Here is a 27,769-nt window from a genome sequence, read left to right as displayed (position 1 = left end):
TGCTCAACTCCAAATAGATAGGAAGAAACAGTTGGCCCATCCACTGATACGGTAGCATTATTTGCCAAATCAAAACCAGGAGCCTACTCAAATGGAGGGCAGGAAAGAAGATCTGAAACTGAAAATGACAGAAATCCAGGTCAGAGGCCAGCTATATACCTAATTTACAGCTGTGAAAGGATAGAATATGGTTATTTCTTCAAACTCTTTGCATACCGTAAAGTGCGACAGAAATGAAAGTACAGTAATTATAAACGTGATGATCCTAGTATTCATATCTTCCAGGTTGGTGGTGACAAAGAGAAATTGGGGAGTTCGGCACAGCATTCATAAGTCCAAGCCAGACCCAGCCAGAAGTTAAATTAAAACCAGACATTGAGAGGTAGAAGGTTGCTGCCCAACCTGATAAGTCAGAAATCTGAGACCAAGACAAAGCAAAGGACTAGCTCAAGGTCACACCCAAGCTGGGATCTGAACTGAGATATTCTTTTCAGTTCAAGGTATTATGGTAGCAAAAAAATCAAAAGGCGGAGGTTTGAATGCTTAGCAGCATTTAAAGAACTAGAGATAAAAGACAAGGAAAGGAATATGGTAAATATTGAGGAGCTTGGCTGGGAACAGTTAAGTTTACAAAATCTGCTGAGAAAAGCATTAGGAGATGCTCCCAATGCAGAAGGAATTCATAGTCATTCAGAGTCCCGTCATCATTCCTAATTGAGGAGCACCCTCAGGAGGGAACACTTCATGGAATGGAGAAAGCCTATCGAAAGAGAGGGCGAATAAGCTAACTTCTTTTCCTTCCTCCTTGCAAACCGAAGAAAGCGGTACAGGATTTCTATGGCAGTGTTTCTAACTCTATCCAGGCAGCTGCAATTACTTATTAATAACGATACTGATGTATCTGGAAGCTCTTAGCCTCTTGACTTGAGTGGTTCTCTTAACTTCCTAGAAGAATCACATCAGCCTCAGACCCATCAGAACCATCAGACTCTAAAACTGAGTCCTCATTCTAACATTCTGAAGCTCTTCTTAGGCAACAGACGTGAGCCTAGGGGCCACGTGCTGATGGACTGCCTTCAAATCACAAGGATTTTTAAGATCACTTTTCGTAAGAATTCCTAAAACATTCTTCAGTTCATTTAGGAAAACCGAGAGCCCTGGCATCACTTGGGTGAGCATCATGAACAGCTGGACTCCAAAATTTGGGCAACAGATAAGAGGGGCTACATCTTTCTGGAGAATGTCAGATTTGTAGGAAGAAAGGGGAACCAAACCTCTAAAGAAAAAACCAGGGGTGAAGGGGCTTCAAAGAAGGAAAAGGAAACTGGGATAAGAAATGTCAGATTATCCGGCACATCTGGATTTTAGTAAATGGTTTGGAATGAAGTCAGTTAACCTTCTGAAGCTTACTGATTCTCTCTTCACATCATCCTATTTTTTTAAATCTCTATCTCCTCTGCAAACTGCTATTCCTGTGGTGTACTGCTGGTACCCCTCTTGTAACCACCTCACACTGTTGGTCCGAAAGAAGCCATGGAGGGGACCACATAAAGATCTTATTTATTTATAATTAATATACCCCCAAGGAGACAGACTAAGAAATATTTTTCAAAGCATTTTTAAGCAGCACATATTATATGTGTGTGTGGGGGGGTGCTTTTTTGAAAAATGTTTACTTAAAATTTCAGTGATGATCTTAAGAACCTAGACATAAATAGTGAGAAAACGACAGGCTTCTTACCACATAATGGCACTTCATGTAAATCAATATTATATTACTACTTCAAAATAAATTCCAGAGCACATTACCATCTAACATCTACTGATTTTTAAACACATTTTGAAGCCTTAAAAAGCTTTAGGTTTTAAATCATCACGATAACTGACTGGAACAACAATCTTGCCATTACGTTTGTAAAGATGCTAATAGAAACCTGAAATTCACCTCACGAATGGAGCACATTATTACTTCTAAGAAAAGATGAAGAATATGCCTTCTCAACATCAAATAGATGGCCCGACAGGTATATTTCCAGAGAGCCTCCCCACTTGATAACAGCTTGTCTCACTCTGTCTGTAAGACAGGTATGCATGGCAGGATCTTCTGCCTGTTGTTTTTTTTTTTTTTTTGTCCAAAATGTACATCTTTAAAAATAGGAATGATTAAACTTTCACAAATCCATTTGTCTGCAGAGTCAGCCAAAGGTACTTCTTGAAAAATTATGATCACAGCAAGTTCTGAAAACAATCCGCTCCACTTCAGCCCAAAGTAAGAGAAAAACGAACAAAAATTCTTTGACACTTCTGTCCAATAGCCTTCATTCTAAGGATAAGGATACTGAAGTCCATGCAAAAGTCGGCACAGGAAATTTCGTTTTCTGTATACCACTCACCCCACCTCGGGGGCAGTCAGAGCAAATACTGAAAGAAAGCTGTTTTTGAGTTGTTCTTATTGATTTCTTCTCTGTGCAAACAAGACAATGCTTTTGCCAAATCGTTAATGTTGCGTAAAAAATTTTCTGGAGACGTTCCAATGCTCAAATTCCTAACGACTGTCAGGTCGTCATTGTGAATGTTTAAATTATTTCTTTACTACGCTTTGTTTTGTGTTTGTGTGGGAGCCTGACAACTTTTCCCCTCATAACTTGAGATTTTTTAATGGGTACACAGCCTAAATATCAAGGGAAAATCGAATATTTTTAACATTTGATGAAAGCTCACTCAAAAAAAGCCATTTTAGATCTGTTGAGAACCTGAAAAGAATTCTTTTATATTTTTTTAATCAAAAAAGTTAATTTTGTCTTCTTTACCACTAAAATTTTTAGGTCAGTTTTTTTTTTTTTTGGTGAATGGACATATTTAGAGACTAACAACACATGAGATTGATCTCTTTGTGTTTAAACTTACCTGATAAAGTTTACGGGAAGCAGGGCTTAAACATAAATTCTGTACGGGTGTATGTATGTGTGGTGTAGGTTGTGTGGGTGCTGCTTTTCTGACACAGGTTCTTATTGGTTAATGAATTACAGCTGCAGGGACACTAAGGCATGGGGTAGGGAGTGCTGATGAAACTTTTTGGCTACATAGCTAATTGTAAATAATATAAATTCATCGCAGAAAGTCAGGAAAAGAAGAATGACAATCACCTAGAACTCTATTAACCAAAGAACTCCAATATTAACATTTCGAGTAATATCACAGCTTTCCATCAGTTAATGCTCAAGTGCTACTGTTTCAGCCATTACAAAATGATTTTGGTTTATAATATTATGAGGTTTGCACCACAGGTCGGGGCGAACACTTGAATGCTTTTGGAAACAAGGACGAAAACAGCGTGTACTAAATAGGCTGGCTGGAGATTTTGGCAACGTAGAGAATGGAAATCTCCTCAGAAGTGGGCACACTTAGGCACGTGTAACATTTCACCCATACTGTGAACCACCGTAGCTGCTATAGGAGAGACATGTCTGGAGTTGAGGGTATGCTGGGCAGTAGCAACTTCTTGGTATTTTCAATGTGTCACCACAGACAAGGTTCTATTAAGAGAGGGCCCTAAGTGTGGTCTAAAACTCTGAACACATCAGACTGTAATACTGATTTTCCTTTCATGATACCTTTCATGAACTAAATGCAGCTGAAGGCTTCCCACCATTTCATCCAGCTCAAAATGGCAACTTGGACCTGAAGGGATACCTCCCGAGGAAAAATATAAGCCAATACAGAAAGATAGAAAAGAAATTCAAGGGCTCTTTTCAGTATGTCACACTTTTATTTCAACTGTGAAACACTGTAATTTGGAGGTGGGAAGGGCAGAAATGGTATTTAATCTTGTAGGTTATCTGAGGGATGTAGACATGTAACAAACTACTAAATCAATCATTCCATGTGTGCCTATGAACAGTAGAGTGTCCACTGTCCAGGAATCCAACACAGTATTTCTAGAAATGCAGTGGTTTGCTCCAGAAATACCATTCAAGTAACCATCTATCCATAGGCAAAACTGTCAATTTGTACATATTTGTAACAGGTGCATGGTAACCTACATGGACATACTTTACTAAGTTAATAAAATCAATGAGATAAGTACAAACACTAACAGAAGACCTGGGGTAAATCCCAGTGTAGAGCCATACCTAAGGCTGCATAGCCCTGATAAGGGTTTCTCTGCACCTTACTTCACTGCCCTGTGAAACAAGGCTGTTGATACCATCTACCAAGCCCGATGGTTGCGTACATACACGTTCCACACACAGCGTAAACAACAGGCTCTCAATAAATGGAAAATGTTTCTTGATGTGTCACCATTTGAATAAAAGTTAGCCCAAGAATTCTGTGACTCTAACAAAAATATTGGAAATTTAACTTCTGACAGCCGAAAAATAAATTTCAACACCTAGTTCATTTCCAAGGTGTTTGTTATTAGGATAATAAAAAATACTATTTCAAAGGGGGGTAGAATTGACCAAATATTTATGATGGCTGCATTTTATTATATGCAAATTATCACAATTAGAGTTGACTTCATCAAAGAAAAAGTCTGTTAATAAATGAGCTCTAAATTTCCCTGCAACTGTAAAATTCCATTATCTTCCAAAGTCAGGTGGTTTGCCCAAGGTTAGAAATTATGCCAGGTTACCAGCTCTGAGTTTACCACCACATTTGACCTATGATGATAAAAAGCATATTTCATTCCTACTGAAAGTGCAAACACTTATTGATAGTTCATAATTAGCTTTTTATCAACCATGTTTGTGATTTCTTATTACAGAGCAATTAAAAGTAAGCTGGTAGAGTATACAATGCAATGAAATGGAAAGATGACCATGGTACATTAGCTTTAGGTGAAAAAAAGCTGATTATAAAACAGAACAATCCAACTTCTATAAAAATGTATGTATAGAAAGAAATTTTTGAGGATACACTAGATTATTAAACATTAGTTAACTCTAAGAGGTGGGTTGCGGATGATTTGTCTTTTCTTCGTTTTTGTTAGCTTGTCTCTATTTTTAAACTTTAAAAAATATGAACAAGTATTAATTCTATGATAACCATAATTTTTAAATAAAAGCAAATTAAAATATTAAAACTAGAGATCACTGATGAGAGTGGAAAAAATTACAAGTGGGTTGAATCTGTGTAAACAAGAGGTTACAAACAGGAGGCCCACGGATAAGATTAAATTAGCTCTTTATTGACAGATTTCTAGTTTCTCTCAAAAAACCCAATGTATTGAGAGCACTGAGCTAGGACTACCAGCTCCCCCAGCATAGCTGCTGCCCACTTTCTATGAAGCCTCATTCTCTCATTGGCCAAAAGATAAGCATTCAAATTTTTCACCTGTGGTCTAAACAGTGCAGCATTAAAAGCCAGAAACATTCTGTAACAGGGGAAAACGTAGCACTTGAAGATTAGCTAATCCGAATTTTCTTTAAAAATTCTAAAGTGTGTATGTACATTTGTGCACACACACACACTCTTACTGCTAGACTGAAATGACATACTATTACTTGAATTATATTGGATATCTCTGTGTAGAAGTGACTTTTTTTTCTTTTGTATTTTTCATTTGTATTTTTCAGATTTTCTAGAAGGAACTTCTATCATTTATAAGTAGAAAAAGTTTAGGAAAACAATTTTGGGGGGTTAATATCTCCTACCCTATTTCTTTGTGTCTCTATAGCTACAATTCATTAACCAAGGGGAACCTATGACAGAAAGGCAGTAATAGTTACATACAGACACACACATACGTATACATATCGAGAATTTATGTTTGAGTGCCCTGATTACCATGGGTTTTGTCACATAATTTTAAACCTAGAGTTCACCTCGTGCATTTTAGTCTGTAAATCTGTCCATTCACGAAAAAAAGACGTAAAAATTTTTTAGTAGAGAAGCAACGATTTTTTTTTATTAAAACAACAGCAACTCAGAGAATTCATTTCAGATTATTCCCAAGAGATCAAAAGTGGTATAGAGTAGACTTTCATCAAGCATTAAAAAGACTGGTGTTATCCCCTTCTGTGAAGGCCATGCATCTGTTCAAAAAATTCCAAGTTATAGAGGGGGGCTGTCAGGCTCTCACACAAACACAAAACAAGCCATAGTAGAGAGAAATCACTTAACAGTACATCCTAATAACCTGACAGGCTTATAATTATGAGCACTGGAGTGACGGCAGAAAATTCCCTTACACAACATTTGTGGTTTGGCAAAAGTGTTTTCTTGGTTTCACAAGGAAGAAATCAATAAGAACAACTTGAAATAGTTTTCCTTCTTCGTGGGGAAAAATCTTTTTTGGTAAATTTCAAGTACTTTTTCCATCCTTTTAGGAAGCAAAGAAAACTACAAAGACCTTTTTCGGCCCTCTCAGATATACTGAATTTTCAGGAACCAGTGAAATCCTGAAACTTATTTTTAAGAACCTCTGAAAAAAAGAAACCTGATCGTTACTTTGGAATAGAAAGGTGTCGCTGTTTTCACCTCTTAAACAATCTAGTGATATATTTAGGCAACAAATGACTTGCGCGCTACAAACTACTTTATCCTAAGAGTCATCTGTCATTTCACTGGAGGAAACATGGCCGTGTTCTTACCTAGAGACTGGTAGAGCTCTGTCATTTTGGGATGGTCCCAGCAAGTTGTTTGGGTCTCGTGGCTAAAACATAAAACACAAAGAGAGACTTTAGAATTTAGAATGAGTAGTAGAGAAAAAGAGAAAAAAAGCAGAGTATGCTTTTGAATCATTTGGCATCTTTAAGTCAAAGGACTTCCACTCTGTAGTGATGAATGTTTATCTTACAAGCAGAGAGGCCTCTACTTTTGCTTTCAAAGGGCAAAGCAGTATGATCATTACTTGGTAAGCAGTATTTGTTTCTTTTTTGCACCCACAAGTCGGTTGCACTTCTGTTTTAATAAGATGACCTTGTTACGTAATCAAATCATAGAAAATCAGGATTTTTTTCACCTGTCCAATTCAGAACATACAGAAAGGACACTGACAAGTGTTATCCAAGCCTGTCAAAGAGATACTGAACATTAGTTTAATAAACAAGTCTCCTTGCTTTGCCTCAGCTTTCACTGTCCCTGATACTTCTCCATTACTCTTTCTTCCCCACATCCAGATTTCATCTCCATGATGGCTATATTTCACTTCAGCTTAAGGTATATCCATTGCCCGACTCGTAGATCATACCTTTCCTCTTCCCATTACTTTTAGAATGTCTTTTTAACTCAGCACTCTGTAACACCACTACACATTTTCCTACATTTACTTGGGCTTGAATGAAGCATTCACATTTCTCTTCCATTTCTTGAAGTTTAGCTAAGTGTGGTTGCTGGCTATCAGTGCCTGCCACAAAAAGAACAGAACACCTTTGTTCCTCATTCCATTATGTGAATAAACCCGGGAGAGATAACTACATATACTTTTCCTTACTTTGGCCCATCTACATAAATCACCACAGCATCATATTTCCAGTTTTTGGGGATTACATGACTGGGCTTTGATGCAGTAAAATGCAGCGTTGAAGGATATTTCAGTACTCATAAGCAGGGCCTATCCATCACCTGTGAGGGGAGAGAGAGGACGGAGACAGGAGAGCGAGCTTAAATGTAGACACTTCAAGGGGAGCAGAAAGTACAGACGCCTCACACAGAAAGAGGCGTTTGGGGAGGTAACAATGTCAAGTGACCTCAGCATAGGTTTTAAATCTTAGGACTGGATTCTGGCTCTGCACCCTACTCGCTGTGAAATTTGGGGCCAGCCTGCTCACCTGGGGGCGTTAAAGGATGGGGTGATACAGATAAGTGACTGACACCTCCTGGCTTAAAACATGTGGTCATTTTTGTTATTATGTGGCCCTCAAATTGCTTCCCACTAAAAGCAAAGCTTTTATTAGTTGATTATAATATAGACGTGGATCCAACTGTGGTAAGTAAGCAACGCCTAAAATCCTTCAGAGAGGGCAAAAGCAACACTCAATGTGTATTCTCTCTTTTAAGGAAAATAAGCCAAAAGAAGAAACATTTATTTGTGGTTTGATAAATATAACACAATCACAAATGTCACAAAAACACGTGGAAATTCCCCACACTTACAACTTCAGAGACTAGCCCTCTGATATTTACCATTCAGTAATTGAATGAAGGCTACTGGAAGAAATTTACAAGAAAGTGTTTCACTCTCTTCCAAACCTATTCGTTTCTGTTTGACTTTTCTGCAGAGACAATTCGAGTTTGAGGAGCACTACCAGGGCTTCTCCGTGGAGGGAATGTACCAGAGTGACATCCAGGTCTTACAGAGCAAGAAAAGCAAAAGATGCAGCCCATGCTTGAGGGGGTTTTAGGAAGCCCCATGTTCACGTTGGTTTATGATCTGGAGAAGGGGTGGGCGGGACTGGTACTTGATATGCACAGCACAAGGAGGCTGCAGCTTGCAGCTTCATGGAAAAAGTGTTGCTTATTCTCCAGCGTTTTTTAGCTTGGAGACTATCAAGTCCGTACACAAGTGCCCAGCAAGGAAAGGTTACCTCCTATTGAGACTACCCTGCATTTAGGCCTCTGCCATTTCCAAAGGCCATGCATATGTGAGTACCAGGGAGAGAGGAAGGGAGAAGAGGGGGAAAGCACGTGTGTCCACATGTACAGGCTCTTATCACACACACTGCGTAATAATATCTTCCCGTCTCTGCGACATGTGTGAGGACTGTAGCATCTTAAGTTGATGGGCAGAAAAACATCTGTCTGAGCTGATAAACCTGACCTGACAGAGACAGAGAGAACCAGTCTGAAAAGCCACCATCGGTAATGGACTTCAAATCGGAGGAACACAGGCTAGAAATGACTTCTACCAAATAAAATCCCAAAAGAAAAGAGAAACTTACACACACGAGTGATAGGAGAATCCCACATAGACTGAATGAGAACTTCATGTAGCCCCCTCCCTCCAAAATAAAGACTTCATGACAGCTGATATACCTACATGTCTACCTTTTTAAGGGATTTCCTCCAGTGGTTAAAAATTCTCAAAAGGATTTTGGAAATTATTATTTAATCCATCAGTCCATGGTTAGATGAAAATTTCCTTTACTGGAAGATGGAAGAAATTCTAAGCCCCCACATCTATGCCCCACTCGTGTGCTACTAGTTACCGGTCCTGTCTAGGTACTCATTTTTTCTCCCAATTATTTGTGATTCTGAGGGATCTGAGTAACCTAGACAAATGAACTCAAACAAATCCAAAGGCCAATCTTCTTTGACCTTCTTCCCCTCCAACACACAAACCTTTTTATTTTTAAGCAATGCAAAATACCTAGAAAAACAGATTTATGTTTCACCTTTGCAGACTCAGTTTCACTTCAATTACAATCCAGCCCTAAGTGAAAGAAGTGAGCACAAGTGGAAAGAAAAAAAGAATAAAGGGTGTGACTAATCCCCCAAAGTAGAAAAATAATCTTTCCATCATTTAATGCTGAAAACAACTGGCAACATAGCTGAAATGACTTCAGCTTTGGGGGTAACTAGATAATCAACCAAATATTCACTTCACTGTATGTGGGTATTTTCAATCTCTGATGACTCCAAAACCCTAGTGAGACATATTTAACCCCCAGTGGATAGGAAACATGATATGAACAGGAGAAAACAGTAAACACAAATTTGCATAACTCAGAGCTAAGTTCTACCTTACGGGACACACCAATTTGTTGGTCTGTGATCAATACAGGTTTTACAACTATATTTCTGACTCTGTGCTTATCTTCAAAAACAGGAGCAAATTCTCAGTAACTCCATGAGAAGCAGCTCAGGTTTATCTGGAATATACAGACAATACAGAAAAATCTGCTATGTGGGGGAGGTGGTGGTGGGAGGGTGGGTGGTACTGGTTTTGGTAATTGTCTCTTTTCCATATTTCACTTTTCACGTCGGAAACGGACTCCCCATATACCATGTCCGACCAGAAAGGAAATTCCAAAACCTGTGCACAAGTTAATGGTTACACCTCTATTTAATCTTCCTGAGAACAATGCTGTTCAACATAGATCAAAATTCTACATGTACGTTAACACAGAAACCAGCTTCATGAATAATCCTCAAAACACCCTTTAAATCTTTTTAAAAAAAAAATGTTACTGATTTTGGCCCTGCTGGTTCCAAAACTTGGCATCAGATATGCCTCTCTGAACAGCCTTCAAACTTGGATTTCTCTCTCTCTTTTTTTTAAAGATGTGTACAAGCTACATTAATCTCTCTTTTCCCTTTTATTTGAGGCTGTGATTGGAAGCTGAAACAAATTAAAATACAAAATCACGGATGTGACAAAAGACCCTGGCAACTCCTACTTGTCAATAATAAGAAATTAAAACATTACTCCACTGAGCACAGGGCTGACCTAATTTCCTACAACACAATTTAAATTTTCTCTCACCTTCTTTAGTTTCGAGTAGTGTGCAAGGTTATTACAACCGCCTCAGAGCTGTTCCTGCTGTCAGTGCTGGAATATTAGACTTATTGGAATTGCTTTTTTAGCATCTTAAAAACAAATATTAAACACTTATAAAAAGTAACAAATTTCTATCATTCTCCCCGGGAAAATGGCAGCTGCCTAATTAAAATAAGATTTCTTCTGCTACCACTGTTACTTGGTACTGAAAATATTCCAAACAGTTGCCTTTTTAAAAAATATCTTTCCACTACTTCCCAGGGAGGAAACTAATCGTTATGCAGCGAGCGATATAAAAAGGTAGCATTCCCTTGCGATTTGCAGAGGATTAGAGTTTGGCTTCATATATAATCTGAAGCCCATTGATCCACACACACAAAATCATTTCCCTTTAATCTGGGGATCAGACTCCTTTTCTAGAGAAACCTTGGCATTTGCATGCTGACTGTTGAACTTGGCTTGCACTGCTGGAATACTGGCAGGGTGGGAGTGGGAATATATATTTAAAAGTTTCTGCTACTGTGGGGAGGGAGTTCAGGAGGATGGGTGTCAATCTAAGCACCAGAAATCCTACTCTAGTCCCCATTCCTTGTCCCTGGGGTATTTAACATTTTATTCTGTCTGGCTCAAGCCAGGGCAAAGATGATTGCCTCGGTGATTGTTCCAGCTGTTACTTGTCCCCGGTTCTGTTTGCTTTTCAGGGCTTAACTCCCACCCACCCTCAACTTCGGCCAAAGCAATTTTACTTCAGGGTCGTGTCCAATCTAAGATCAAACAATGATGACTGAAACCAATTCCACGGTGATCAAGGGTCAGAGACCTTTCATATAACCGTGTTGTTTCGTTTGCTCCTCTGCTTCTCCAACAGCAACTGTATCCTCCAAAGAGGGGACTTAGTACAAGGAAATAAAACATCTAGGCAAAAGTAAAAGGGCCATTGGGGTGACACGGAGAGGTGACAGGGTAAAGAAGCTGAGACTAGGAAGAGCTTGTTGGCCAAGAATGTGAATTTCACAAAAAGACTTTGGTTCCTCACTTAAATTGGACGTATTTTTTCAATGTTAACATTTTTTTTTATAATTAATAATATGTCTCCCTTAGGCAACTAAATGCTTTCAATTTAAGCTTCCAACTTAACTTCCAATTTAACGGAGATAAACAGTGTCCTACCCCTTTCACTGCTAGGATCGCACTGAGAATGACAAACTTTTTTTAAAGACGAGCACAGACACCTGGAGAAATGCGAGAAAAGGACGCCCAGAAATGACTCCACACTCAACCCCAGAGGGCAAAGAAAAAAAGCACCGTCAATCCTCTATGTCTAGTCCTTGACTTCTGGGTTTTAATTGCTTTTTCTTTCTTTCCTGATTTCTGCCAGTCTTGGGGCATGGGACGAACACAGTAGAAAATGTAGCGAGGGAAATGTCAGTTGGAATCCTCGGAAGAAATCAGGCAGAAAGTTGACCTTTTGGCACTCGCAGTGCAATAGAAGGTAAAGCCGCCCGCGCTCCTTCCTTCTGCGAGGTGGGGAGACGATTTAGGAACAGCCTGTCTAGCTCCTGTCCACACAGACAGCCCGGAATGGAGCAAAAAGCTCCTGCGGCCCTAATCCCGGCGTGGGGAACGCGCTGTCCCCTCAGGGTACGGCGAGAAATCAGCTTTTTCTCTCCGAGCCCGTCCCACAGCCGGGGGAAGGGGCTCCCGGCGAGCCGGGCGCCCAGGGGAAGCCCCGGGGGCGCACCTGCAGTGGCGCCCCGGGGACCTGCGGGGGAGGTTCCTCGACGCCTGGCCGCCCGGCGCCCGGGGTCCAGCCGCCGCGCGGGTCCAAGTTTTGGCCGCCTCGGCTCGCACCCTGCTCGCGCCACAAGTGCAACGGATTGCGGCGATACCGGGGCGCCGCGTTGCACTTACCCTTTGAGCTGTTCCCTCATGGCTGCTAGGGATCCGCGGTCGGATGAGGGCGCGAGCGGAGGAGTGAGCTTCCCAGAGCCGCCGGGCTCCCCGAAAGTCGAGCGTCGCCGCCGCCGCCGCCGCCCAGGCTCGCAGCCGAAAGCACTGCGGAGGAGCCGGAGCGGGCTATAGCGGACGGACGGGCGGGCGTGCGGGCGTGCAGGGAGGGGGCGCTGCGGGCAGACGGGGCGGGGCCAGGCCGGGCTCCGCCCCCACCTCGCGCCCAGGGAACGCGGACTCCCCGAGACCCGGGGCGGTCGGGGCTTTCAAAACGGAAAGGAGAGAGAAAAGAAAAAGAAAGAAAGACGGCGGAGGGGATTTAAGGTAGTCCCGGGAACCTGGAAGCCACACTCCACCCTGCCAGCACCCCCTGAAAACCTGCAGCAAGACTACTTGTTGACTCAATAAATGACCTAGGTGCAAATAACCTCATCGCAGATAATTAAGTGTGTGGGCTCTGAGTTTTCTTTTTAGAGAATTAAGGAGAAAAATCACAAGCATCATTCTTCCCTCGCCCCTCTTTCCACCTGCTCTCAGTTGAAGATTAAAGTGGTGAGGGTGTAAGGTCGTGAAATTCAGGTTCCACTCATTCTGGGCTAAATGGACTTTTAGAGAAGCATTTGTACTTGTACTTGTAGGTGGCAGTGGTTCTCATTGTGTAGTCCTGGTACCAGCAGTAACAGCATTGCTTGGGAACTTTGTAGAAATGAAAATTCCCAGGCCCCTGCCCAGAGCTATTGAATCAGAAACTCTGAGCACACTGAACTGTGAGAACCACTGGTAAAGACTCTTAAAAAACAAACAGACAAAACCACCAATGGTGTGGCATGGTTTGGTCTTTTAGTATTCTTTAGAGAAATCTGAAAGGAAACCATTTTCAGTGGAACTATCTATTGGAAAAGTTACAGGGCCTGGACAGTTCAAATATTTCTAATGGTACAGTTTGCAATATGACAACACACGTTAACTATGCAAAATTCTCACAAGCTTGGAAATATTCCGAAGAAAAGAAAGCCTTCATTAACAAAAGAATTTTTCACAACCTTCACACAATATCTTCGATTAGTGTTCAAAGGGTATTATTAGATAAACTGCCTTAGTGGTTTCACTGTCCCTTTTTGTCCATTTATTTGCTTGGCCTGCCTTTCTTTTTATCTTCTTTCAACCATTTTCTTTTCACTCTCTGTTCTGGTTGATTCATTCCACTTCAGTTTACAGTTTGAAACCTGTTCCCCTTTTTCTTTTTAAATAGTCTCTCTTTTTTTTTCCCCCTCAACATTATTTTTCCCAGAGAATGTTAGAGCCAAAAGGGCTCTAGACATCAATCTCCCTTTACCGTCTGCTACAGCACGGCAAAATAGGCAAAAATAAAGTACAGGAACCGAAAGGAAAGGGAGTGCCAAGTTTCTTCACGACCCTTGACCAACCAAATACAAATGTAAACGTTATCACTAAAGACACGGGCACGCAGGTATGATTGGTGTTGCTATTTTAAAGCAAATGGGGGCACTTCTGACATTTTGCCTGATAAATTGAGACTTACTAGAGCTATCTTTTAGCCATTTTGAGTCAATGAGTTATGGAGGCAGCTGCTTTTAAGGTCTGACGGGGCCACACTAGGCTTTGGGTTAGGCTGTCCTCTGGTCTAACTGGAGAGTCATGGTCCGCCCGGATCTTTGACTGGGGGAGAAAGACTAGTGTTCTGTGATGAGGAAGTGGTGGTCTTTGCAGTTAATCAGTGACATAATGTCTGTGTCAATGTAGCAAATCATTTAAATACTGTTTATGTTTATTCCAATGAAAAACATATAAACCTCACAGCATGGGGGCATTTGTAAATCTTAGAAATCGAGCAACTAAAGGTTTGCAACACCAGTGTGATAGAACACATTGTCCTTCTCGTCCTTTCTTGTTTTTGTTTGTTTGTTTGTTTGTTTTACATTTTAAAACTACCAGCTCGAGATTCAGGACTTCTGATGTTTCTCTAAAATATAAATGTTCAAGTCTGTTTTCTCAGTGCCCAACTAGAGAACAACTAGGAACAAACAAATAAACAAAAAAGAATGGAAAAAAAGAAATCGCTATTCAAATTTTTTTCTTAAATTTGACAGATGGCAATCCTCAAAAATACTTTTTTAAGTTCTTTTTTAGACTGGAGTTATAGGCACTTGAAGGCCTGTTCCGAAATCTTGATGTTGTTTTTGAAATTAAATACTGAGGGTATTGGTAAGAAGTGACATGGGCATCATAGCAAGTGTTCTGCTGTTAATTCCAGTCAGACTGAAGTTTGCTTATTAGGGAAAGACATTAAGAAAAGAACATAATTTATATATCTTCATTTCACATATAAATTATATAGTGATGCCATGTATGATACCACATTAATTGCTTGTTTGTAGTAGCTCTTCTCCTCCTTCTCATTATTGTTATTATTACTATTATTATTACTGTTTTGATGTGAACCACAGACTTGAAAGGAGCATGGGGCTCTGCCACCAGAAAAAACTTAAGTGGAAATTCTGCCTTTAAAACCTACCATGAGCTACTTGTCCCCAACACCACAGCTAGAATGTGGCAGAGCAAGGACGGGAACTAGGGAGTCTGGCCTCAAGGCCCGTGCTCTTAGCCACTCTGTTATGCTGCCCTGGAAAAGTGGCTTCTTTTACTGTGGGGGAAGATCTGTCTTTTTTCCTCGTGTGTTCATAAGTGATCTCACTGCTGGCTGACAGCAGAGGAGAGTAAAGGTGCTAGAAATAGAGGTAAGGAGGGGACGAGATAGGCTAAGTTCTAGGAAGGCAACCTCATAAATTTTTCCATACCCCAAACTCCAGTCTTTGAACCACTTAAATGTTGTAGGTACTTTAGAAAAATGAGGATCTCTCTGATCTAAGGGACAGTGCTGGATATTCGCCCATCCTCCCCTCCAGCTCTATTCTCTGCCTGTCTCTACTCCAGTCTGTGGCCCAGGAGGTTGGATCTTTGTGGATGGCATCAGTCAGGCTCTCTTGCCCTTTGGCTCCCTTTGCTTTCAGCCAATGAGAGGCAATGGTGAAAGGCAAAAAGCAGGAGATGAAAGGACAGGAGGAGAGAGATGTTGGGGTATTTATTCCCCAGGCTCTCTCCTGTTGGTCTCGAGCCTGGCAGTGGCGGAGTTTCTTTATTCCCAGCCACAAGTATTGTTGGGCAGTCATTTCTACACCCACAGCATGCTCCAGGTTCCTGAAACCATTCTCTCCCCTTGCCCTTGTTCCTTCCCCTACACTACCCAGATTTTTGTAAATAACCTTTTCATCACACTCTCTTCAAGTACCACTTTTGAATGTTCCATCCATTGCTCCTAGGACCGTGACCAAACAGGGACCCACCTAGTCAAAGCCACTCTCTGGGGCACTAGATTGATTGCTGAGTGGGGACCACTAATGGAGGAGAAAGAAAACTCCACCTGTTGGAGCTGAAAAGGAGACTAGTCTAGTTAACTAGATAGTTATTTCTAGAAGCTTCCTCTGTAAACTCAAAAGGAGCTTCCGGCTTATTGAAGGGTAAAGGCAAGTCAATAATTATGAGTGGTGCTAACAGCAGGAATGAAGGTAAATAGGCCACAAACAGCTTACTCTTTCTAAGAGCTTCTGTGCTCTGCTTGATCTTTGGGAGAGAACGTCAAGATAAAGATCAGAGAGGCGGACAAATGGAGAAGGACCTAGTGTGATGTTCCAGAGTTTGACCTGTATCCTGAAAGGTACGGGGAAGCTCTTTAAAGAAGGAATTTAAGCATGAGTGTGGCTCTGTCAGATCTGTCTTTTAGAAAAATTACTCGGGCAGTGGCGTGGGGCTGGATCAGAAGAGTCTGGATTTAGGACACCAGATACAAGGTGACTGCAGGATGGTGAGGAGCTGAACGATGGCGCTGGCAGAGTGGAGAATGCAATCACGTAAACATGACAGGAGTCTTGACTGGTTGGATGTATGAATTAAAGAGAGGGAAGGCCTACGGCAATAGGCCTCAAGCTTGGCCACCACTGGAATCACCTGGGAAGCGCTGAAAAAATTGGATGCCTAGGTCTCACCACCCTGAAATTCTGATTTAATTGGCCTTGGGCACTGGGACAGTTAAGGCTCCCCAGGTGATTCTAATATGCAGCAGCTTGAGGATTACCATTTGAGGGTGACTCCCAAGACTGGATAAGTAATATTCACAAAGCCAGGAATTTCAGAAGAGGGGCACATTTAGGCAAAAGAGGGTCAAGGGACAGATGATAAATTCAGTCCTGAGCCTGATGACTTTAAGGTGGCAGTGTGATGTGAAAGGCAGTTGGGAATCTAAGTCTAGAACTCAGAGGGAAGATGTTTGGATTGGAGCTATCGATTTGAAATGCTGGTGTGGGAGGGCACGTCGTTGAAGGAGCCCATCTATGGAGGGCGTGAAGGGTCAAGGACAGAGGCCAGGCTGCTCCTGCCTCACACATACACACATCCTTCTCCTTTTAGGCTGCTTGCGCTTTCAATGGTAGCCTGATTTTACCAGTGTAAAAGGAAGAGCAGCAAGGGAAAGGAAAGGACAGGGAATGGTTTGCAGCGGGCACTTACCTGGGGATGGCCCTGAGGGACTTCCCCACCCCCTAGGGTCCCGCTTCCCTCTCGCTCCAAGAGTCTCCATCTGAACTGCCTTTTGTTCCCTAACCAATCTGAAGTATAACCTGTATCACTTTATAAAAGTCCATTTGGAATATAGGTATAGCTTCATTGAAGCATAACACATATTTTATAGTAAAATTTCAAAGTCTGGGTATCCAGTAAACACACAAGGATTCCGTGTTTCTCTTTGCCTAGTACAAGTATTAGCCATGAACAGTGAATCAGTCGTCTACCAAACGCTTACAGTGATGGTGAGTCATAGTTGGGGCAAATACCATGGTGTACTAATTAAAATGTCTAACAATCCCTTCAGATCGATCTGAAACCAACATCTCCTGGATATAAGAATATCCAGTCAGTTCTCATTAAACTAGTAAAGGAAGAGGCCTCTACATTCAGACACGGAACACTTCACACCCACACAAAAGCCTATTTTTCCAGGCCCTTCCCCTGCAGGGAGGCAGAGTGAGCCAGGCTGAGGAAAGTTCTCTGAGCCAGCTACCATCTAAACCAGAGATTTCACCAAACAGGTTCCAGATAAAGTCGAACGCGCCTTCACTCTCATGCCGTGTTCTTTTAGTAAGATTTTTCAAAGCTTCACGGATCCACCTATATCAAACCGAACATCTAAAAAGACGTGAAGTTTAGCATCTTCACTACAATAAAGCCACACTTCATTAACCTCACAGGCCTGGCGGTGGCTTCCCGGGAAAGAATTCCTCGTACCTATTAGCCTGCCAGCAATACTGCTACCCGGGTCTAGGAAGCACACCACCTCCTGCTCTAAATGGATACTGGTTAAGGTGGTTCAAGCAGATCTGAATACAGCGTTCCGGGTCCACCTTAACAACAGCTCAAAGCTGTAATTATTTGTCTGCCTTTCCCAAATGGTGGTGCCAAATAACAGGAATTTCAAAACTAGGCAGAAATTCTGACACTCTGCATAATCGGCCTTCCTCTTCAGCTACAAATAAGGCTTTGTATTCGATTAGACTCACAGCAGGTGAAAACCCCAATTAGTGAATTCATTCTGGGGCCTCCTTCTACCTTCCTCCCACACACCACAGTTAAAAAAAAATAAGGGAAGTCTCAGTCTTTTCTCAAATCATAAGTAAATTAACCCTTTGATCTACCCAATCAAGCTCTTTACCACATGAAGACTTTTTTTTATAGGAAAGTGGGACGCAGTTGAAAGATACGTCCTTCTTGACTTAATGGGAGTTACAGAAAATTCTGTTTTGCCAGATTTTATTGTTTTCTTCAAATCCATAAATACTCTCGGATTTTTGATCAATCTAGAAACTACAGTTTTTCTTTCTACCTGAACATTCACAAAGCCGATATTATCTAAAGGATGATTAATGGACAGTCTGCTGCAAGAGAATTATTTTTAAGTTATGTTCTTATTTTTGTGTATTTGAGGAGAAGAAAAATATTAAATTTTAATTTAAACACTATGCTTTGGCCTTAGGAAGTACACAAAGTCTATATTTCATACTTTGTAAATATTTATTTGTCAAAGGAAATTCATCATTGGACTAGGATAGTGGTTTGCTTTGAACATTAAAAAAAGCAAGACAGCTTTAGTTCTTAGAGTGATTTACTTATACTTTGTCAATTGCTTCTCTGGAAATAATTCACAACCCAGTTTTATTTATGAGCATATGATTAAAAAAGAGCAGCTTTGTCTTTTTTAATTGTTTTAGTCCTGTCACTTTCTTGAAACAAGTCACAGAACTTATTATCCACAAGAAAATACTGAACATATATCAAATAGTAATGCAGCTTTTAGAAGTAGTCATCTGTTACTGTCAGAGGTTCATTTCATTCGGAGGCTTTTTAATTAAAAATGCAAAATTCTACATACATTCCTGCTTAAATTACCCCTTTCTGAAATACTCGAATTTCATAAAATAGTTAAGTGCTAATGTAACCATTTTTAATACTTATGACTTGGTTCTTGAGACTGGAAAAAAGTAAACAAAGGAATCAGCAGTCAATTAAGCGAACAAGGAAGTCTTCCTAAGTTGAAACAGATAAGGAAAATTTAATATTCAAATGCTACTGAATGAAGACACCAGGTTTTTTTTTTTTTTGCCCCTTTGAGATGATAATCTACCAGAATCAAAAGCAGCTTCTTAATCTTCTGCAAGCGTAGCTGTATATTCTGGCAGAGGCATTGAGGCAAGCAAGACAGAGCTCCAGACCAATTCTGGCCCTTAAAGGCCAGTCATTTAACCCTTGGAGACCAGTCACTTAACCCCCCTGGAGCTCTGTTGACTCGTCTGTAAAATTCGGATACTACTGCTCAGGGAGGTGGGGAGGAGGGCCCAGACTGTCGGTCAAAGGACATAATGGCTATGAAAGAGATTTGAAGGCTGGGGGATGCTATGTTCATGCAAAGTAGCCTGTTGTGCAGGTATGATTCCTTAAAGGCAAACCCAATACGTCCAGGAAGTCTGTTAGGAACACAGCACAAAATAAATTCAGCACAGTTACTCTAACTTTCCATTTTTAGACTGTTGTATGAGGGAAAACGAGAGGTCTAAGAGTTTGTCTTTTCTCTTTAGTGATTTGCAAAGGGAATCTTTCTTTTGTTTTTTACATTTAAGATGGAAGCAAGTGGGTAAAATAAGATTTTTTTCCAAGAGAAATCACTAACCACAAGCCTGATATAGGAGTGAAGTTTACACCATTTGCTATTACTCTTTGGGGCTGGGGTGAAAATATCAATAGTATTCACACACGTTAAAAGGCGGTAGAGAGCAGAACCCTTGAGTAGTAACCGAACAAGTGAATACTGATTTTCTGGGGGACAGTGGGCGAGGAAGATTCCCTGCGTCCTGATGGAGAAGTCCTGGTGCGGGCCTTGAACAGCCAGGATGTGGGAGAAACTCCCTGCAGAACCAAAAATCCAAAAAGGGAGACATGGAGGTTAAAAACCGATCTAAGCAACTAATGACTTAGCAAAGGCTGAATCTTATACTTTAGCTCTAGTTTATTTTTGTCAAGGCATTTTTGAAGATAAAAGGGAAATATGAATGCAAGGAATTTTAATTAATCCGAAAATTCCCAAGAAATCTTTTTTATGTGCCACACCTAGACTGTTTCACTATTAAATATTCACCAAATGCATTTCTTTAAATGACTGCAATCGTGGTGTATTTCTGGAGCATTTACATATGTCTTGCTTATCAGTCAAACCCTTCTCATTTTTCATTACTATCAGTAAAACCGGGGAAGTGTTTGGAGGATGGAGATGGAAATATTTTACTATTTCAACACTGTAATCAAGTTCCTCTATCAGAGGGACCCAAATATGGCCTTGACCTGAAGGAGCTTACAATCTAGTGGAGGGGAGGAGATAAACTCATACGTGATGCAGCACAGTATAAGACAGATTACAAATACACAAACAGGGACATGAAAAAAGAAGCAAGGTAAAGGTAGTTAGTTTGACCTCTTAGGATTAGAGAACATACATTTTAATTAAGAGCAAACTAGGCTTAAATCACCAGGTTCCATGCATGTCTTTGTTAGTGTAAGAAGAGCTGAAGCAAGTTTTTTAAGTTGACTCTGTGAGCTAATGTCTCACATTAATAATTTACTAAGGCATAGATTTTCTTTTTAATGTTAACATACTGCTGTGCTATGAAATCAGATTATGATTTTTTGGAGTTCAAAAACGTATTGGGCCAATATTGGGTTTTCTATCTCCGGAAGGCTAATATGCAAAAATATCCCCGTCTCCATTAGAAAATCTTGTACATTCTTGAGTTAATATCAGGTCTCTAATGTGGAAATCTAGGTCCTCATAGCTTGAATTACTCTTATCCTTTAGAAGCCCCTTCTCAAATGGTGGATAGAGAAGAAAAAATTGGCATTGCTTATACTTTTGAATATTTTTCTTTTTAAACAGAATTAAACTTAGGGTGGGAAGAAATAAGCATCAGAATGGGAATGTATGCCAAGGAGACTATAACAATAGTTAAGAGAGGATGAAGGCCTGAACCAAGAAAGTAGCCCTGGGAATTGGTGGAAAAGTTGAATTCAAGACAGATTATAGGACAGAATCAATGCTGCTTTTCAACCAATTGGAGGTAAGGACTGGAAGAAAGGGAAGACTAGGATTTTTGATAATAGCACCATTAGCTAAGGATTCATATTTGTGTATATACTATGTATGCATTTATACCTCATACTGTTCCACAGAGGTTCTAGGGCAACTTCTAGGAATGTATAAATTTCATAAATTAATAGATAAAATTCAGGATTAAGGAAACAGAATAAAATATGAAGAGAGGAAAAATTAGAACTCAGATTTGAAGGCCATAGGGCTTGATGTACCCAGTAGATTTAGCTATGCACACCAACCAGAATGAGGAAGACCAACAATACAAAGTGTTGGGAAGGATGTGGAACGAATAGAACGCTCATGCTTTGCTGATAGGAATGTAAATTGGTACAACCACGTTGGAAAACTGGCAGAATGTGCAAAAGCTGAACACATGCATTTCCTATGACCCAGAAAATTCCACTTCTTGATATATTTCCAAAACGGAGGTATACATATATTCTCCAAAAGACACTTTTAGGATGTTTATAGCATCATTCTTCATACCAAATGTCCATCAACAGTAGATTATAAATTTTAGCATATTTACACAATGGAATATTATACAGCAATGAGAATGAATAACGTCATACAATAGGGATGAATCTAAGTTTTAAAAAGCCAGGCACAAGAGAGTACATGCTGTATGATTCCACTTATATAAAGTACAAAAACAGGCCAGATGAATTTATGGTGTTCAAAGTCAAGACAGTGGCTACCTTTAGAGGGTGGGTAATGATTAGAAGAGGGCACAAGGGGGCTTCTGGGGGCTGGTAATATTCTATTTTTTTGATCTGGATGCTGGTTAAATGGGTGTGTTCAAACTGTGAAAAATTAATTGTTATGTATAATTAAGACTAATTAAGACCTGTCAATAGATTTCAAGAAAAAGTTTTTTAAAGGGGACATAATTTCACTGTGGGCTTCCTGGAGGCCAAAAACAAAAAGAAAACTATAAAAGGAAATATGATCAATTCCATTACTTGGATTATTGATAAGGGGAAAAGAACACAATTTTTTAAACAAAGCAAAATCTAAATCCTGCTCTTAGATCTAAATAAAATTACTGCATGGATTTTCAGATGCGAGACACTGCATGATGTCAGTCTTCAACAAGATACCTTCAGTAGTTGTCTTTACAGTGTCCCTCAACATAAGCTAGGGGTATGATGCAATCTTATGGAGGTCAAGGCAAAGTGGTCCAATAATGCAGTTTTCTGATGGCCAGACCAACAGGAGGGCTAAACATGGTACAGTGTTTTTCCAAATCGCAGGTCATGAGCCATTAATAGGTCATGAAATCTATATAGTGTGTCACCACTAAAGTTGTTTTTAATGAAAAAGAAGAGAAAATACGAAAATGAATTCTCTAGTAAGTATAAGCAATGTTTTGTGAAACCCTTCTTTCCATTATACAAATAGATATTTGTAGATATAGATACGAGTTTGTGTGTGTGTGTGTGTGTGTGTGTGTGTGTGTGTGTGTTTGCACTGGGATGGTATATAAAAATGCAATTTTTACCGTGGATTGGACAAAAAAGATGAAAGCTAGAAACCTCTACTGCATAGAGAAATGGAGGGACTGTATGCCTATCGGACAATTATGCTTAAATAAAATTTCTCTAGACTAAGATTTGGAAGTAAGCTAAGAGCAGAGAGTTTGAAGTTTTCTTCCCCGGTAAGGGCTGGAGCATTATGAGACACTGGAGGGAAATTAAAAGATTCAGGAGAGGGAATGAGCTAGGGAGGCGTTCATCAAGTCTGAAGTTCGAGCCACAGAGGCGCTGCAGGGGCTAAGAATATGCTTCAAGTTTTAGGGAGTGTCTCCCCTGCCAGCCGTTCCCAAGCATGGCTGTTTGAAAGTATACTCAGAATCACTCAGCCCTTTCTTTTTATTCTGAATGGCATGGTGACACTGTCACACTGCAGAAGGAAAAACATTGCTGCTAAAAGTATTGTCAAGGGGAGTAACAAGTAGCTCACACTACTATACACAACTGCACGTTGCCTGTCTGAGAAGCACGCTTCAAAATATAAACTGAGAAATAATTCTTCTGCTGTCATCCTGCAATGGGACCTCATCTAAAGCCCTTGCTAGCATGCCCAGGTGAAGGCCAACAAATTGGCAAGTGTGTGTCTGACAGAATGGTGACATTTTAGGGCTGAATGGTCCTCATTCTATTTAATACCTACAAATTCATTCTATTAAGTGCTTGGGGAAATTCATCTGAATAAGTGTTTATGAAGACTGGCAAGGATTGTACTTCCACAAAAAGAAAAAAAGAGATTCTTATATGACTATAAGAACTTTTTTTTCTTTTTAGATTTTTTTCTTATGTGGTTACATTGGTTTATGACATCATATAAGTTTCATGTGTACAACATTATATTTCATACACAGTTTATGGCTATGGAGATATGACACGTATTAAGAGTAAAAATAATAACAGCTTGAAGAATAAAATTCTTTTTAAAAGAGTGGCCAGCTAGGAGAGTAACCAGAAAGGACGTCATGATCATTCTTCAATATTTAATCACAGCAGCATTCATTAAATTCTCAGCAGTAAATGGTTAATCAACTATATTTGTCATCCATATTTTTTATATTTTAAAATCACTAGGCTATGGATACTGTATTTCCACCATTGACTGTGAAGCTACAAACCAACTGCCTAGCTCAGCAATGATTACTCACAAAGCAAGAATTGTCATAGCAAATCTCATTTTGTCATAGCACATCTCATTTTACATACACTGAAAATCAAAGTCCTCTCAGTCCACAAGAGAACTTGCTAGTAACTTTTCTCCAGTACCTTGTTATATACTGCAAAATGGATACAAATTCTGGCCCCCTGCCTAGTATCCAGATCTTGCAACGTGACTTTCTGTCCCCTCCCATCAGAAGGTGGAGTCTTTCTCCACCCCTTGTATCTGGAATGACCCTATGACATGACTTGCTTTGGCCAAGAGACAATATCAAGTATGACACGAACAAAAACTTGGTAAGTCTCTATGTAAAGAAGCTTGGGCTAGCCTATTGGATGATGAGACACACAGACCTGGCGGCATCTGTTCTTAAAGGACCTGTCAACCAACAGACATGTGAATTAGTCATGACAGTTCATCCAGCCACTAGCTGAACACAGATGAATAAGCGGGCCTAGTAAAGAAGACAGCAGCCCTCCCTTATGTGCGTTCCGGCTTTCCACAATCTCAGTCACCCGCAGTCAGCGGCGGTCTGAAAATATTAAATGCAAAATTCCAGAAATAAACAATTCATAAGTTTTAAATTGCATACCGCTCTCAGAAGTGTGATGAAATCTCATGTTGTACGTCCCGCCAAGGATGATCTCTTTGTCCAGTGTATCCTGCTTGTTAGTCACTTCGTAGCCCTCTCTGTTATCAGATCGACTGTCGCAACATCGCGGTGCTTGTGTTCAAGTCACCCTTATTTTACTTAATAATGGCCCCAAAGCACAAGAATAGTGATGCTGGCAATTCGGATATGCCAAAGGGAAGTCATAAGTGTTTCCTTTAAGTGAAAAGGTCAAAGTTCTTGACTTAATAGAGAATGAAAAAATAACCATATGCTGACATTGCTAAGATCTATGGTAAGAATGAATCTTCTAACTGTTAAATTGTGAAGAAGGAAAAAGAAATTCATGCTAGTTTTACTGTTGCACCTCAGACTGCAAAAGTTATGGCCAGTGTGTGGTAAGTGCTTAGTTAAGATGGAAAAGGCATTAAATTTGTACAATAAGATATTTTGAGAGAGAGTGAGAAAGACACCACACTCGTAACTTTTATTACAATATTGTTATTAGTGTTCTAATTTATTATTATTGTTAATCTTGTACTATGCCTAATTGATAAATTACACTTGATCATAGGTATGTATGTATGGGAAAAAACACAGTATACATAGGGTTCGGTACTATCCATGGTCTCAGGCATCCACTGGAGGTTTTGGAGCGTATCCCCCATGGATAAGAGGAGGCTGCTGTAGTAGCTAGTCTGGACTACCAAAATAGCCCAGGACATCCATCAAATAGTGAGCGAAGTAAGTTGTTGTTGTGTTAAGGGATCTACAAACTATGGCTCATAGACCAAGTCTGGCTTGTGGCTGTTTTTATAGCCTCCCACCTAAGTATGATTTTTACATTTTTAAAGAGTTGTTAAAAAAAAGAATATGCAACAGAGACCATGTGTAGTAAAATATTTAGTATGTGGTCCTTTAGAGAAAAGTTTGCTGGCCTCTGTGTTAGCCATTAAGTTTTGGGGTAGTTTATCATATAGTGAAAGATAGCTGGTATTCATCTACTACTGGGAAAGAAGGTGAGAAACTAAGATTTTCTCACAGAACTCAGATGATGTATGTGCTCAGTTTAGTCTTGGTACTTGCCAACTAGCTGCTTGTTAACTAAGATAATACTTGAATACAATAAACAAATACACACATAACCCGTGACGTTATTTTTATAGTGTGCTTCCCAAAATTAAGATTTCTAAGTCTAGGTAGAAAACAAGTATACAGTTTTTAGCAGCTTTATTCATAATATCCCCCAACTGGAAACAACCCAAATGTCTACCAGGAGATGGATGGATAAATAAAATATGGTATATCCATACAATAGAAAGAACTCCACAATGGAAAGGAAATGAACTACTTATTTTCAAACTACTGATATTCAAAGTCACTATGCTGAGTGTAAGAAACCAGCCACACAAAAATATCGTACAATTCCACTTATATAAAATACTCAAAATTGCAATCGAATCTACAGTGACAGAAATAAGATCAGTGGTTGCCTGGGGCCAGGGGTGAAGGGAAGAACGGCCTGCAAAGGAGCACAAGGAAGGTTTTTCAGGGATGAGAGTGTTTTGTACTTTGATTATAGCAGTGGTTTCATGGGTATATATCTGTCAAAAAATGGTAAATTGTACACTTTAAATGGATGCAGTCTATTGTGTGTAAATTATCCTTTAATAAAGTTGATTTTTAAAGTTTTTTTTAAAAGAATTTACCCTAAAATCAAATTTAACATTAAAAAATGTATACAGTTGGACAGAAAATGAGTTACATTACACAGGATGTTTATATAAATATAGGATAGATTCAGGTCATGATGTCAGTCCCTTCTGATTAATTCTGAAAACATCAAAACATTAGACTCAGAAGCGACCTTAAAGGTTAATGAATTACATCCTCTCATCCAATATGGAAATTGCCTTTAAGGGTGAGACAGTCATTTTTTAGCCCTGAATATCTACTGTATAAGGAGTTTACTGCTTTTTAAGGCAGTAGATTCTGCTTTTTGATAGCTTAATCACAAAATTTTCTTTAATATTTAGTTAAAATTTGCTTTCTTGCAACTTCTACGTATGCAGCTGAATCTGTTCTCTGGGTAAAACAGGAAAAAATAAAATGAGAAAGAATAAACAAAAAACAAACAAAAAACAACAACCAAAATGCAACAAAACATATTTCTTCTAATCTTCTGAATACTTCAGACCCCCTGTTGTTATTTTCCTTAACACTACTTCTCTCTAAGCTAAAGCTAAGTACCCGTGTTTACTTCTGTTTTGTAATTCTTATATGATACGGCCTATAGACCCTTGGCTGTTCTGGTGACACTGTGAGAAACAAGATCCACTTAAAATGTGATATCCAGAACTGAGTAAGTGGGATGCTTAGGCCCCTTTTTTCCCTATTAATGCCATCTACATCTGTTGCAGCATTTTGGTTATAAATGCCATCAAACTTTTGTTCACACTGAATTTGTGGATTACTAAAACCCCAAGGATTTTTAAACATAACCTGGTATTAATAAGGCCTCTTCCTTCCCATGTTTTTAAATTGATTACTGAGTCTAAATTTGAGAGTTATGTCTTACTTGAATATGCTTTCATAGGTCATCTTGTGATAAGAAATGTTCTAACTGATTGAAATCTATTAGAATTTTTATATATTTATCATGTAAAGTATTAAAAACTTTGGTCAATTTCAAATTTTATAAATAGAGCTATTACCTACAATCATTCCATTAATAACTGAGCACCTATTACAGACTCAGTTATATTAGGTAGTAAAGAAACCAAAATGGATCCAAGCGGCCCTTATCTTCTTGGCATTCATACACTAGAACAAGAGACATATGTATAAGCAAACAATCACAATTTAGTTAGATAAGTGCTGGTGAAAAGCTGTGCTCACTGAATACAGCCAAAGGAGGGTTCACAGGGGTAGTGATGCATGGATAAAATTGGCTAACTGAGGTCTTCAGGTAGAGGGCTGAGATTATGAAAGGAAACATGATCGAAGAAGAAATAACCATGTGCAAAGGCGTGGATATTTAAGATACAGGGCCAAGGACAGAGACTCTATTGCAAGTTAACTTTGATCTACCAATTGACACTCTTTGAATGTCTTTATCAGCTACAAATTCACCCTACTACCCAGCCCACTGTTCTTTATCTTGTTCCCAAGATCCTCAAAAGAGAACTTGAAAAATGTGGTGTGAAAATCATAAAATACAGTCTGTCTTCTCATTTAAGTAGCCATAACAAAAATGGAAATGAGGTAAATTTGGCATGGCAGAGTTTGAGGATATCATACTGACTCCCAGGAG

At 39.7% G+C, this 27,769-nt stretch overlaps 1 protein-coding gene across 14 annotated transcripts in view; it reads right to left on the bottom strand.

Moving 5' to 3' along the window:
- DMD (dystrophin) overlaps positions 1-27,769 on the bottom strand; it is a 1,947,932-nt gene that overhangs the window by 126,859 nt on the left and 1,793,304 nt on the right. For 9 of the 14 annotated variants that reach the window (XM_064483309.1, XM_031445593.2, XM_064483311.1 and 6 more), the window contains one exon: positions 6,597-6,658. In XM_064483309.1, coding sequence (XP_064339379.1) covers positions 6,597-6,658 — 62 coding nt within the window. Of the gene's footprint in view, positions 1-6,596; positions 6,659-12,355; positions 12,523-27,769 lie in introns of those variants that run through there. The other 5 variants (XM_031445595.2, XM_031445596.2, XM_031445594.2 and 2 more) reach the window with 2 other exon arrangements.

The sequence above is a fragment of the Camelus dromedarius genome, chromosome X, assembly GCF_036321535.1.
Source record: "Camelus dromedarius isolate mCamDro1 chromosome X, mCamDro1.pat, whole genome shotgun sequence".
NCBI lineage: Eukaryota > Metazoa > Chordata > Mammalia > Artiodactyla > Camelidae > Camelus > Camelus dromedarius.
Note: the sequence above shows the minus strand (reverse complement) of the source record. Positions and strands in the feature narration are given on the sequence as shown.